Source organism: Nymphaea colorata, chromosome 2 (genome assembly GCF_008831285.2).
Source record: "Nymphaea colorata isolate Beijing-Zhang1983 chromosome 2, ASM883128v2, whole genome shotgun sequence".
Lineage (NCBI taxonomy): Eukaryota > Viridiplantae > Streptophyta > Magnoliopsida > Nymphaeales > Nymphaeaceae > Nymphaea > Nymphaea colorata.
Window position 1 is genome coordinate 35,131,856 of NC_045139.1, and position 12,015 is coordinate 35,143,870.

The following is a 12,015-nucleotide window of genomic DNA, read 5'->3' on the forward strand; positions in this document are numbered from 1 at the left end:
TCAACTAAGTTTCTTGTGCAAATGATTGCAATATACATTCTTTTCATTGGCTTTGTTGGATATCTGAGACGTAAGTGTCGCCCTCTGCCAATCAGGCACTTTGCTATTTCTTTTGAAGTGCAAAGTTGGTGGTGGATTTTAAAAGAAAGAAAGCTTCCGTCTGGTCATTCTATGGCAGAAGAGAGATGGAGAGTGAGATGGTGGTGGTGGGGGAGGAAGGGATGGAGGAGATGACGACGGCCAGGTAAGAACTGTGGAGTGTTCGCTCAAAAGGGAATTTAGGTAAAAGGATGCGACAGAAGGAGAGTCTGCAGCAAGTGATATGGTAATGACTTTGACATATCCAGTCTTCCGCTCTCCGGCCCTTTTTCTTTCTCTCTCTAGAAGCTCAACCTTACCTGACCTCTCTCTAAAAACCCAGTACATCGGCTACCACCGTACTTCCACGGGTGGGGTGGGGGCACATGGTTTTCAGCCATTCTTTTGTTCGATTCGATAATTACCATTATGCCCTAGCTCTTTTAAGCTAATAATGGAAGCACCATTGGCTCCACCCATGGTTAAGAAGAGTCGAGGCAAGTGTGGATATCTAGATAGGGTTTTGGATCCAACCTACTTGTTGGCGGTTTTGATTTTAACTTTAAAACTAAAACAACCAATCACTTTAATAACTCTTTTTTACAATTTTGAAATATCTCATAAACTTCAATACAATTTAAATTTTAAATTTATTATAATTTACTCTCTTTAAGGCACATACGTCATGTGAGACTGTAGGTAGGTCTGAGTGTTGAATGATGCTTTGATATCATTGTAACGACCTGACCTACACTGAGCTAAGGCTTTTGGTCCAGTAAATTTCAGTCCCTCCGCTAACAGTTTCAGTTCTAGTAAAAAAATAAAACCGTAGGAATCAAAACAACCAACCAATTTAGCAACTTTTTTTTTTTGTAATCTTTTACCGTTTTAAATACATGACTAAAATTTCTAAGTGTTACAATCACTCATGTAAACCCACAAAAAATATTTACTTTTACATTGACACCTCTTTTGCAATTCTTCTCATTCACATGTCAATGCTCTTTAAAAATTTAAAATTTATTGCCAATAAGAAACGTCGACTTCAACCCAGATTACGACTTCCATCAACACAGCTTTGTCATCGTCTAAACTTAAAAAGAGGAATCCGAACAACCATAGGTGAAGTTTCTACCAGCAGAATTCTCATATTTTTTATATGTAGCCACGACAAAATTATTTATTTGTTGAGCTTTCGTGACATGGGGAAGGACGCTGTGTTTTTTGGTAATTGGAAATTAAAATGAACATGGAAGATTGCTGATCATCAAGTCATTGTCAACTTTGGCAAGTTGGATAGTCTATCAGATTGCGCATCATAGAAATATTTTTCTAAAGTAGGTATGTTTGAATAGAGGAAGAAAATGGTGATAATGTATGGTGGAGGTCAACTTGGCTAACAGCAAATCACATCCGATTGACTTGCTTGACCAGTGATCTACCTAACAATGCAATTGGAAATTCCCTGCTCTACGCCACTTTGCAATTACCATTTTTCCTTGAAAAGCTTCCCCCATAAAAAGTCATGATGCAAATTAATCTCTTGAACAGCGATTAAAAATCTCACATGCAATCCTATACGCACAATAATTTATGTCATCATAAACCATCGGCTACCTTGAAATTCTAAAAATTATAAGTTTACCTGCTAATAATTCTAAAATTTTATTCTAGACAATTCTTAAAAAATACATTGGCTGTTGTGACAGTTGGTTCCTGGATTGTTTGTCTCTAGCCTTAACCCTGACTCTTGTCGTACCAGTTCAGCCCTCCTAGACAAAAGTTCTAGCTTCGTTCCTGATTCTTGCCCCACCAGCATGGTCGAGTCCATGACTTTTCCTGCCGGTTAAGACCAATATGGAAACAAATTTCCATGTTGGTGTCCTAATCACAAGGCGTATATGGTAATTCAAATTTATCAAACTCCGGCAGGCAAAGTGATTAAGAGCTTGCATGATGGAGATCATGAACACAGGGACGGATGACGTAGTTACGAACTTATGATAGCTAAAATATGGAGGGTTGAGAACACCATTTTAGCATTGTTTTGAGACTTTGAGTGCAAGGAAGGGAAGGTTGAATGATCATGCTGGCATGATGATAGGCCGAACCAATTTTATATATCTCTTTTCTTTTGAATGTTTGTTTAGGGGAAACTGTTTTTGACATCTCTTAAACCTTTGAGAGCTTAGACTAGTTGCATATATGATACAATATTTCATAGTTGACAAACCTATGACTCAGACTTAGATTGACAGATGAATGGGTTATTAGGCCAGCGAGTTGACTCATCAACTCAACAAGCTGACTCTTCCACTTGGTCAACTATTCAAATAACCATAATCAGGGGATCCTAGGCAAGTGAAATAGAGTCAGGGGTGAGCTTGGTTGAGTTCAGGTGAGGCGAGCCAAATCTTGACTCATGACCGGATTTGTTAGCAATTCGAGCGAACTCAAAAGATTCTTAAGTCAGCCTGAAGAGTTTGTTAACTATGCACTATTCAATTCGAGTGTCCTAATTACCATCATCTAAAGCTGAAAACAACATGACAATGGCCTGTGGAATTCCAACCACAAATCCTTTTAAATGTGAATAACCTTGCTGAAGCCACATATCAAGAACACATAAATTCACACAAATCTCGTTGTTCAAACGAAATGGTGATTTTTTAAAATCTGAGTATCCTTTTGCTGCTCGGTTGAGCTACGCCTCTTGAAGCCACGTATTTCAACTTAAAAGAATGAGACATAAATTCACACAAATCTCGTCGTTGAAACAAAAAGGGGATTTTGGTAATTCGCTAAAGATCTCCCTCTCTTAAACGCATGAGCCTCCTTGCAACCTGAGGAATGATGGAAACAAAGATCACGGAGTCTGCCCATTGTTGGCATCGAAGATGCCAACCATGAACCGTCACCACCCTCTGCTCCTCTCTCCCCACTTCCATTCTTCTCCAACACGACCCATCAATGGATCTTTCCACCCTTCCCCCTCCATCTGAGCAAGCAACTCCTCCTCCGATCAGCATCCTCGGCCATGGCCGTCCTTGCTGACTCCCAACACATGCCAAAAGACTATCACCACCAAGAACAAGAAACACAGCCGAACCACCATCACAATCAACAACCAGAAGAAGAATCAGAATCACCACCACCAGCAGCAGCAGCAGCAGAAGAAGAAGAAGAAGAAGAAGAAGAAGAAGAAGAAGAAGAAGAAGAAGAAGAAGGAGATTCGTTATCTCTTCAATATTGCTTCTGGAGATGACCATGGTTCCCTCCCCGCACGCCCTTCTGCAACTCGAAGAGCCGTCTCGCCAAGTTGGTTCTGACCCTCTTCTGAAGGCGAAGGATTATGGTTACAGTCTCCCGCTCTTCGGCAGCGACACCAATTGTTTAACCTCCGATCTGACAACCGATCAAATGGAAACCGAGCAAGACTCTCTCTCAACCAGCAGGAACGACGAGCTCGGCCCTTGCTCCAGGCCCTTCGACCACGAGGACAATTGGCTCCAGTTGGGGATCGCCGGCAGGCTCGTGCCTCCCCAAGAACCCGAACTAGCAAGACCTCGCAACTTGGTGGAGCTGGATCTGCTCCCGGCCAAGACCACCGGTTCCACAACTCCACCGTCGGCCCATATCCCAGGCTACCCAGTCCACTCACCACCCTTATTCTTGCACCCCCATGGCACCGCCGGTTTCGGATTCCGGCAGCCGGAGTACTTCTGGAATTTCCGGCAGATGCCATATTCTTCCAGCACGTGGAATGTGCAGTATTCGCTCCCCGGCAACGGCGTCGCGGCCGCTAAGCCCGGTCCAAGCTCGAGCCTCATGAAGATAGTGAACGCGCCTCCGCGGCCGAACTCGGGCCTGTGGTTCGTTCTCCAGGCTGAGCAGAACCAGTGGGTGCAATCGACGCTAGCTCACATTTTCCGTTCCTGCATTTTTCAATCATTAAAGTGGTTGGTTGCTGAGATTCCGCTTTTCCTTTTTTTTTTTTTTGCAGAATAAAGGAGTTGGCATTGCCTCAAGTACAGAAGAGCTACCTCAGAATTAAGTATGGCAGTGTTTAGTTCTATGATCTACTGCAGCCTTTTTTTTGGTTTAAATTCTTTTTGAAGGGAATGGATCACTAGAATGATTCTTAGAAAATAGATGATTTATCTGTTGGTGTTCAACAATTATATCAGGCATTCCCTTCTGTTTTCATCACTGATGCATTGGTAGCTCTTTTGATTTTCTTTTTTCAGAGATCGCAAAATGACCATCCTCTTGATCATGAAGTACTTGGCTAACAAGCTTCATTTGGGGAGCGAATCAGAGGTAATTAGTTACATCTTCTATATGATCTATTGGTGCAGACGCTTCTTTCTGTGAAAAGTTTAAGCCTAAAGTAAAAGCCATATGCGGATAGTCTAAGGAACAAAAACTGCAGAAATGTCATCAAGAAGTCGATGACAAATGACAGTATCTTAGTTTGACCATATTGGTAGATAAATAATCTTCTCCACATGAAATTGAATTAATGATGAATGTTCATTCACATGGGTGGATTTCTTTCTCAGTATTGGTTGACCTCACATGATCTGGGGTTCAGTAAATGCAAGAAATAAAGGTTGACAAGTTAAAAGGCGAGCCTAAGTTCGGGATGTATATAACAAAGATATCAAAAGAGTTAGATCGTTTGACAGCATTAACAAAACCATATGAAAGCAAAACACAACAGTAAAAAAATGTGTTTACTATTTATTGAAATGGAATACATATATTTTCCCTTTCCCTTCATGCCATCAGCATGGAGAGGGGGAGGTTCGTTCTTTATTTAATGTTGATTGGGAGGAAAGAACAAGGAGAGTCTTTGGCTTAATAGGATTACATGATGTGCCTAGCTGACATTTGAGTTATCATTACAGCAGCCTACTCAGAAGTCATGGCCTAAAAGCAGACTCATTCACCTGCTTTGTCAGTGCCTATGTCGTAAAACTTAGTGAACGGTAGCGCGCTTGTGTATGTTAAGAAGCGTAAAACCTGTCTTTTCCGAAGGGTATCTGCTGGAAGTATGGCAGTTTCTTTAATCAAACACAGTGATAATTAACCTGTCTTTCATCAATTACTTTCCATTTCATGTATACTTTCACCTGCCTGCTCGTATAACGGTAAATTTTCCTACATGAATGTGAAAGGGAAAAAATGAGGTTTCCTTCTTGATCTTGCCATCATTAAAAAAGAATGAGTCTATTAGATAGATTTTTTTTTTGTGTACCACAGGAGATAAATTGGATTCGGACCATTCAAGTATGCTGGGTTGCTTTGTGCATTGTTGCATTGTAGTTCTAAATGCAAAAGATATTATTGAAATTAATGTATTTCCTTAGCATTTTGAGTAGCATATCAATAGTCAAAGGCAAAGCCATTACTGCTGCTTGGTAGAGTAGAGTCCTAGTAACTTCATTTAATTCTTTAACCATTATAGGTCCTCACCAACATCATAAAAAATACTGTCACAAACGTGGAGTATTTAAAATTTCATCTTCTTGATGTCTTCTTTTTCCACCCCCCATGCCATGATGGGGGAGAAAGTTTGATGCTTTATAAGTTTATGGAAAGGGAAATTAAACTGTTTGAAAGACACAAACACAGATAGCACGATATTTAATCTCAAACTCAAAATTTATAAGATTGATTAATATTATCACACTCTCATGGCACCTTCTATACATTAATGTCATTCTACATTTTTGGTTCTCTACATTCTTCTTGTTCGTACTTTGGCAAACTTCATGACAATACATATGGTTCTCAGGCTAATTTTTTTCTTTGCCAATCGCTAGAGAGAGAAAGAAAAAATAAAATTCATAGATGCCAATGTTTTTCTTATGCTAACGGTGAACTTCAGTTATTGTTGCAAATTTTTGCCTAGGCCAAATATGTGAAGTCAGAAGTTTGTGGCTGCGATTAGCAACATGCTTCAAGGTTCCTTATGATATGGATTGATTGACCATGTCCCTAGACTCCCTACGAATATATATATATATATTTTCTTTCACGTAGTGTCGAGCAATCTTAAAAACACGGCAATTCAATACATATAGATCAACACAGTCTATCAATATAGACGAAGGCCATGTGCCATTAACTTCTACAGCAGTTGCCTGGCCATGCCAGATTTATAGAAGCTGAAACATGCAAGGAGGCTCGATGGAGAACAATATTATACATATGTCTCGAGGAAACAAATTATATATTATTTATGAGGAAGGTATATGCTGACATTGTTAGTGATTATTACAGCGGGACAAGTTCTATTATGAGGTAGGGCAGATAAAAAAAAGTCTAGTAAAGAAGCCAGAAAAGGTAGAAAAAAGTAACTTTTACCACGCCATCTTTTTACTCTGCAAGCCCATGTCAATTCTCCTTGGAAATTATGACCTATGCAGAAAGTTGTTTTAGGATCATGATTGTTCTCTTTAACAGTTCTATCCCACAGCATGCCTTTTTATTGAAAATATCTAATATGCTTTATCTGCTGTACGTGTGTCAAGGAGGATATACTCTGACCATCTGGTTCCAATTATAGTTGCCCAATACAATGCATCAGGGCGATTGATCAAACACAGGTTCATGTATTTGAGATGCAAGAAGATCCCTTTGAATGAAAAAAATCCAAGATATATTATATATATATATATATATATATATATATATATATATATATATATATGACCATGTAATATATATATATATATATATATATATATATGACCATGTAAAACATTACTTAATAGCTTTTCCTTTTTTCGGGGCTAATCATGAAGCTAGCAGTGAACGATATGTAGATTTCTTGATGCCGTCTTCCTTGTTTATTGGTCATTGATTGTTTCTTCTTTAGCCTTTGAAAAGGAGTCGTACACACAATAGTATCAGATTCTTAAGGTCTTTCAAACTGGGAACGGAGAATAACCTAATCCACTTAAAGGCTAGGTCGTCGAAGCGCCTTTGGCTTTCCTTTCTGACATATTACTGTCCAGCAAAATGCAAAATTAAGTTAAAGAAACTTTGTGCCTTGTGGAGTCGCACGTCTTCTTGGTTAACAATTTCCTTACTATTGAAGGTCCTTTTAACATTATTAATTAATATTATCTTACAATTAGTGTATGACTGTATTCTTAAAAAATCTCTTATATATATGACATTTGATAACCAAAACATTGCGTCCTTAGAACATATCTTTCTAAAATACAAGTTTCAAAAATATGTGAATATGTCCCACAGTTTGATTGTTAGATCTAAGAATATGTCTATAATTGTTCCATGTTTCCTGTAATAAAAAGCATGGTTTTTTGAATAATCTGTTTTAAGAACATGCTTCCAAGAAGGTAGAGCCACATTTATGGGCAGTCGCGCACGCCAGCCTTTCAAACTTTCTCTAGCTCATTAAAGGAATGAAAGTTTTCGACTAGTGCCCCTCAGTCCAATGATCGATAGGTCTGTGATGTTCTAAGGAGCTCAATAACTTCTTATATCACAAAACCAGGAAACAAGAAGTTCCTTTCTACACAATTCAGATGATTTCCGAAGAGGGTATTTGAGATCTAGAGCAAATCTTTATGATTCCTTGAGACTGGTTGTTGGAGAGTACGTTTGAATGTCATCCCATCTTTCTTCTTCTTCATATCTCATTCTCTCTGCAATCGTCAACATCGAGTGCAGGTGAGCAGCAAATTGTCCCAAAGATGTTACGTGATTCTCGGTGGTTGCATGCCTCATGCAGTTGTTAAACTATCAAAATTCCTTGAATGAAAAGCGCAAAGAATTTAAGTGCTTTAATATTGTGGTAGCTTAGAGGCGTCTGTGAATTGAATGCGTTGCCTTAGATAACACTCATTCTCTTCTTTAGTTAATCAACTCACATTCGCCTGTCAAAGACACGTACGTCACCACCTGCTCTCTCTTTTTCTCTTCTTTTCAACTCTTCTTTTTGCATGCAGAGGATGATTCTAGGGTTTGGCTTTAGCGCTCCTCTCCTAACAAAGCCATATTTTTTTAGGGAAATTCTCATTTAGGACCTAAGGTTTGCCTTTATTTGTGAACTGAGGCATCGTATTTTTGCAATTTTCTAAGATGAGAGGCACAGATTTCAGACAACTACACTTTTTTTTACCATTTTTTTTAACTCCTTAGTATAACAAACAAGACAAGGAAACAGTCAATCTGCGGCTTGTCCTTATTTGAGACATATTCAAGCAGAACATTGTCCAGAATGTTGCGAGACTGTTAGGAATATTCTTCTCTTTAAAGAAGAAAACAAAATATGTACAGCTTTTTAGATTATAATGTGAATAATTAGAAAAGGCTACCTCTCTCAAGACTCAAATTCATTGGTTTTTAAAATTTTAGTTAAATATCGAGGTTGGCAGTTCGAAAAGAAATTTGGAGACTCAAAAGTGGTTTTTTGAATTAATGGCGATGGATTGATCCCTGCAGAGAAATTCCCCTTTGCCTTTCCTAAGGACGGCCATAGTAGGGCCTTCACCTAAAACGAAATATTAATTATCTCCCACCGATTCCTTAAGTCCTGCACTTTGGTATATTTTAGCTATTGTGTATAGTGAAAAGCCTTCACCATCTACTGATAAAAATATAATAAAAGTTGGTGAAAGGAATGCATGAGGAATAATGGAACTAATTTATTATAACAGGTTGGAAAGACGTATCAATCAGCAGTATTCTTCTCTTATTCTTTTAATTTTTTAAACCTTGGGGAGTGTTTTGTAAGGTTGGTGAATGAGTTGCAGGACTAAGGGAAAATAAAGAAAAGTAATAACCTAAGTTGGTTCAGGGAAATGGCTTAAAAATTAGGGGAATAAACTATAAAGGCAGTGTTCCGTTAGGAAGGGAATATTTAACTAAAAGGTGCGGCCCTATGAAAAGATAATTAAAGAATGACACGATAGAAAACTTAATGTTTTGAGGTGAAAAAACGTGAAGTAGACGTGCATGAGAGGAGATTGTTTGTCACGATAGAAAGTTTTCACTCTCTCTCTAGCCATTCTAGAACTTTCATTTTTTTTCAAGTCTTTACTTGCTATTTAAGAAAGAGAAGAAAGAAAAGGTGACCTCACGAGCTTTGCCGGTTAGGTCGTCCTACTCCTACTTGAGGTATCCAACTACCTGAGGTATCTAACTACCACTAATACTTATAATTTCTGCCGATCTTCTCCAAACGATAAGAGGGAGATAAGGTTCCTCTCCCTTCTGTCTTGAGCTGCTTACGAACATAGTGACTTTAACTTGAGAGTAACACTTGCCATTGTTTGTAAAAGAGTGGCACCTGTGAAAGTCTTTCTCAAAAGGATTCAGTTTTTTGTTTAGATGATAGAGGATACTACTTTTTGGTACTAATGATTCAAACTCATTTCCATCTATATAATTATGTGTGATGCATAAACTACTTAACAACACGACTGGTCACCCTTCACTTCCACGCCTTCATCATTAAAGTGGACCTTGGGACGAGAGAGAGAGACTACGAGGAGAAGTACATGACTGCATGCTTGTTGGCAATTAGCAGAAGCGTGAATAAGCAGGAGGAGGAGTCCGCAGCACCCACCGGCCGCCCACTTCCGCTCTGATACCAATAAAAGGCAGAGATTCCCTCCTCCTTCATCATCATATACGATACTTACCTGTACAACCACCGAAAACCATCCCATTCACTCCCACCGATATGGTCCGCTCCGCTCCTCTCCTTTTCAAAATCACGGCCTGTAAAATTTTTCTTCCTGATCAGTCTGTCTTTAGCATACGACTCAACCGGCACTGTTCTTTTTTTATGATTTAAAAATCCGTCCCCCGTATTAGTGTGCCGTTGTGTGCCTCTCAGTTAATCATATTATATTTCATTTCATGTGATGGTATTAATAGCTTCGGCATATTTTTTTGTTACAACTCGTACTTTATTATTTCTTTTTTCTTGAAATAGAATCCAGCTAGTATCTAGTTTTGATGTCGTGTATCTGTCATGCCCTTGATATTCTTTTTTGCATACTAGAAAGAGTCTTACTCAAATATTAGTCCTTTTGTTGAATAGATACCGACTTGATATTCATGTTTTTTTAATGAAGAAAAGCAAGGCATATAAAATTTCGTCTCAACATTTACTCTCTCTCTCTCTCTCTCTCTCTCTCTCTCTCTGAAAAAAAAAAGAGAAAAAGGAGGGTGAGTAACTAGCAACTGTTTACGGGACACTGTGTATATAAGGTGATTTTAAGGATGGGTCTTTAATATCTAGCAATCAAGTAATTTTTATCTGTCTTCTGACTTCAATTTTCACACACACACACACATACACACACACATATATATATATATATATATATATATAAAATGTGTGTGTGCATGCCTCAGTTAGTTATTCATACCTTGATGTTTTCCACCTTAAAATCATTTTTTCATGTGAGTGGAGGTTAACATATTTTTATAAATGCATTTACATAGTTTATTTAACAAATAGCATCGTTTTTTCACTTAATAAATTAAATAGCAGCATTTTTTCACAGTCCAAAAGGAAAACAAAGCACATAAACAATCACTAGTTAACAATGCATGAAATTAAATTTGATACAAAATTATGATTTTATAACTAAAGAACGTTACTGAAATCATAAATTGCCACAAAAAATTATATTAAATTTATTTGTAACTAGTATCATTAATTAGACTAAGTAAAATTATTGTCATTTAAGTTGGGGGAACCATCGTTCAACTCTCCCTTCATCATTCCGTTCTCTCTTCGTTCATTTCTCGCTGCTAAACGTTTTGGCAAGGATAGGCACACACAGACACACATATAATGGAGATCTATTTCAAATCTACTGGATGCTAGATAGCTGAAAAGCTAAGATCCTATTGAAAAGCAGTTGCTATAGGAGCATTAGCAACAGTTTATAGTGCTTTAGCAAGAGATTGGTCTTTAATTTTTTGGCAGCCAGCTACAATCAGCATCCAGCAGATTTGAAATCTTATATATACAATCCCCCAAGAATTTAAATTCGTAAATAGACTCTTGATTTGAATTCTCCTAAGCAATCATGTGCATTAAGATTATATTGTTTGAGAACTGTTTATAGATTTTTGTTCTTTATCCTCTCATATATAGAACCAATTACGTTTTGTTGGATTTTTCGTAGTGATCGATAAAGTATTGTTCATTTCAGTTGACAAATCGAGGAAACTACTAATTATTGAGAAACAAATCTCTTCTGGTTGGGTTTCTAACTCATCACCAGTAACTTTGCGAGCTCTTTATACATACTTCCGTGTACGTTGGTGCAGGTGGAGATCAGATGCCGAGGGCAGAGAGTTCTGCCCTCGCAGACGGTGCAGCATGTTCGAGATGCGATATGGATCAAGGAGCAAGGGCTGATTAAGGAGTCACCATTGTCATCACTTCCCTTTTCCCGTTCCCCCACCACAGACCACCTCATGATACTTCATTACTCAAGAAGCTCACCGTCCGCCTACCACACATAAATTATAACTCTGCTCCTCTCAGAAGAAGTAGAAGGAATTTCAAGCTGTAAATTATGCTTAAATACTCATCAGTCTCTCCCGTTTTCTTGCCGTCAGGTTTTGTATTCTTTGTTATTTTTAAATTTCTTTTCCTAATCAATGCCACGGTTTATGATGTGGTTGATTTTACGAGTTATCGATAACGTTGAAGTGATTGTTGATGAGGTACTTATACCATCTGATGTCTTACTGATAATAACCCCATAACTTTTATCAAGAGAATAAAGCATGTGAAAGAATGACATGCATAAACTACACAGGAAAACGAAAACCTACAATATTCCAGCCAAGGATTGGATTCCAATCTGATATATTCTTAACCGTATCCACTTTTTTGGATATTCACAAGTTTGGATTCAAATTTAGATT

At 38.1% G+C, this 12,015-nt stretch overlaps 1 protein-coding gene across 2 annotated transcripts; it reads left to right on the forward strand.

Annotated features, from left to right (window-relative positions):
* Window positions 1-2,886: 2,886 nt before the first annotated feature.
* LOC116246707 (uncharacterized) lies at window positions 2,887-11,746 on the forward strand. 2 transcript variants are annotated; one of them, XM_031618534.2, is made up of 4 exons: window positions 2,887-3,977; window positions 4,082-4,132; window positions 4,326-4,398; window positions 6,618-6,743. In XM_031618534.2, the coding sequence occupies exons 1-4, from the start codon at window positions 3,340-3,342 to the stop codon at window positions 6,630-6,632; spliced, it is 777 nt and encodes a 258-aa protein (XP_031474394.1). In that variant the 5' UTR covers window positions 2,887-3,339; the 3' UTR covers window positions 6,633-6,743. The 2 variants fall into 2 exon arrangements, with proteins under 2 accessions (XP_031474394.1, XP_031474393.1); XM_031618533.2 differs by lacking the exon at window positions 6,618-6,743 and adding an exon at window positions 11,410-11,746 and having other exon boundaries at window positions 2,889-3,977.
* Window positions 11,747-12,015: the final 269 nt, after the last annotated feature.

What these genes read in the sequence shown, in the direction of transcription:
- LOC116246707 (XM_031618533.2), top strand. Translation starts at nt 3,340, where the DNA reads ATGACCATGGTTCCCTCCCCGCACGCCCTTCTGCAACTCGAAGAGCCG. An exon ending in CTCCAGGCTGAGCAGAACCA is followed by an intron (nt 3,978 to 4,081) that starts GTGGGTGCAATC and finishes TTTTTTTTGCAG; the next exon opens with AATAAAGGAGTTGGCATTGC. An exon ending in ATTTGGGGAGCGAATCAGAG is followed by an intron (nt 4,399 to 11,409) that starts GTAATTAGTTAC and finishes ACGTTGGTGCAG; the next exon opens with GTGGAGATCAGATGCCGAGG.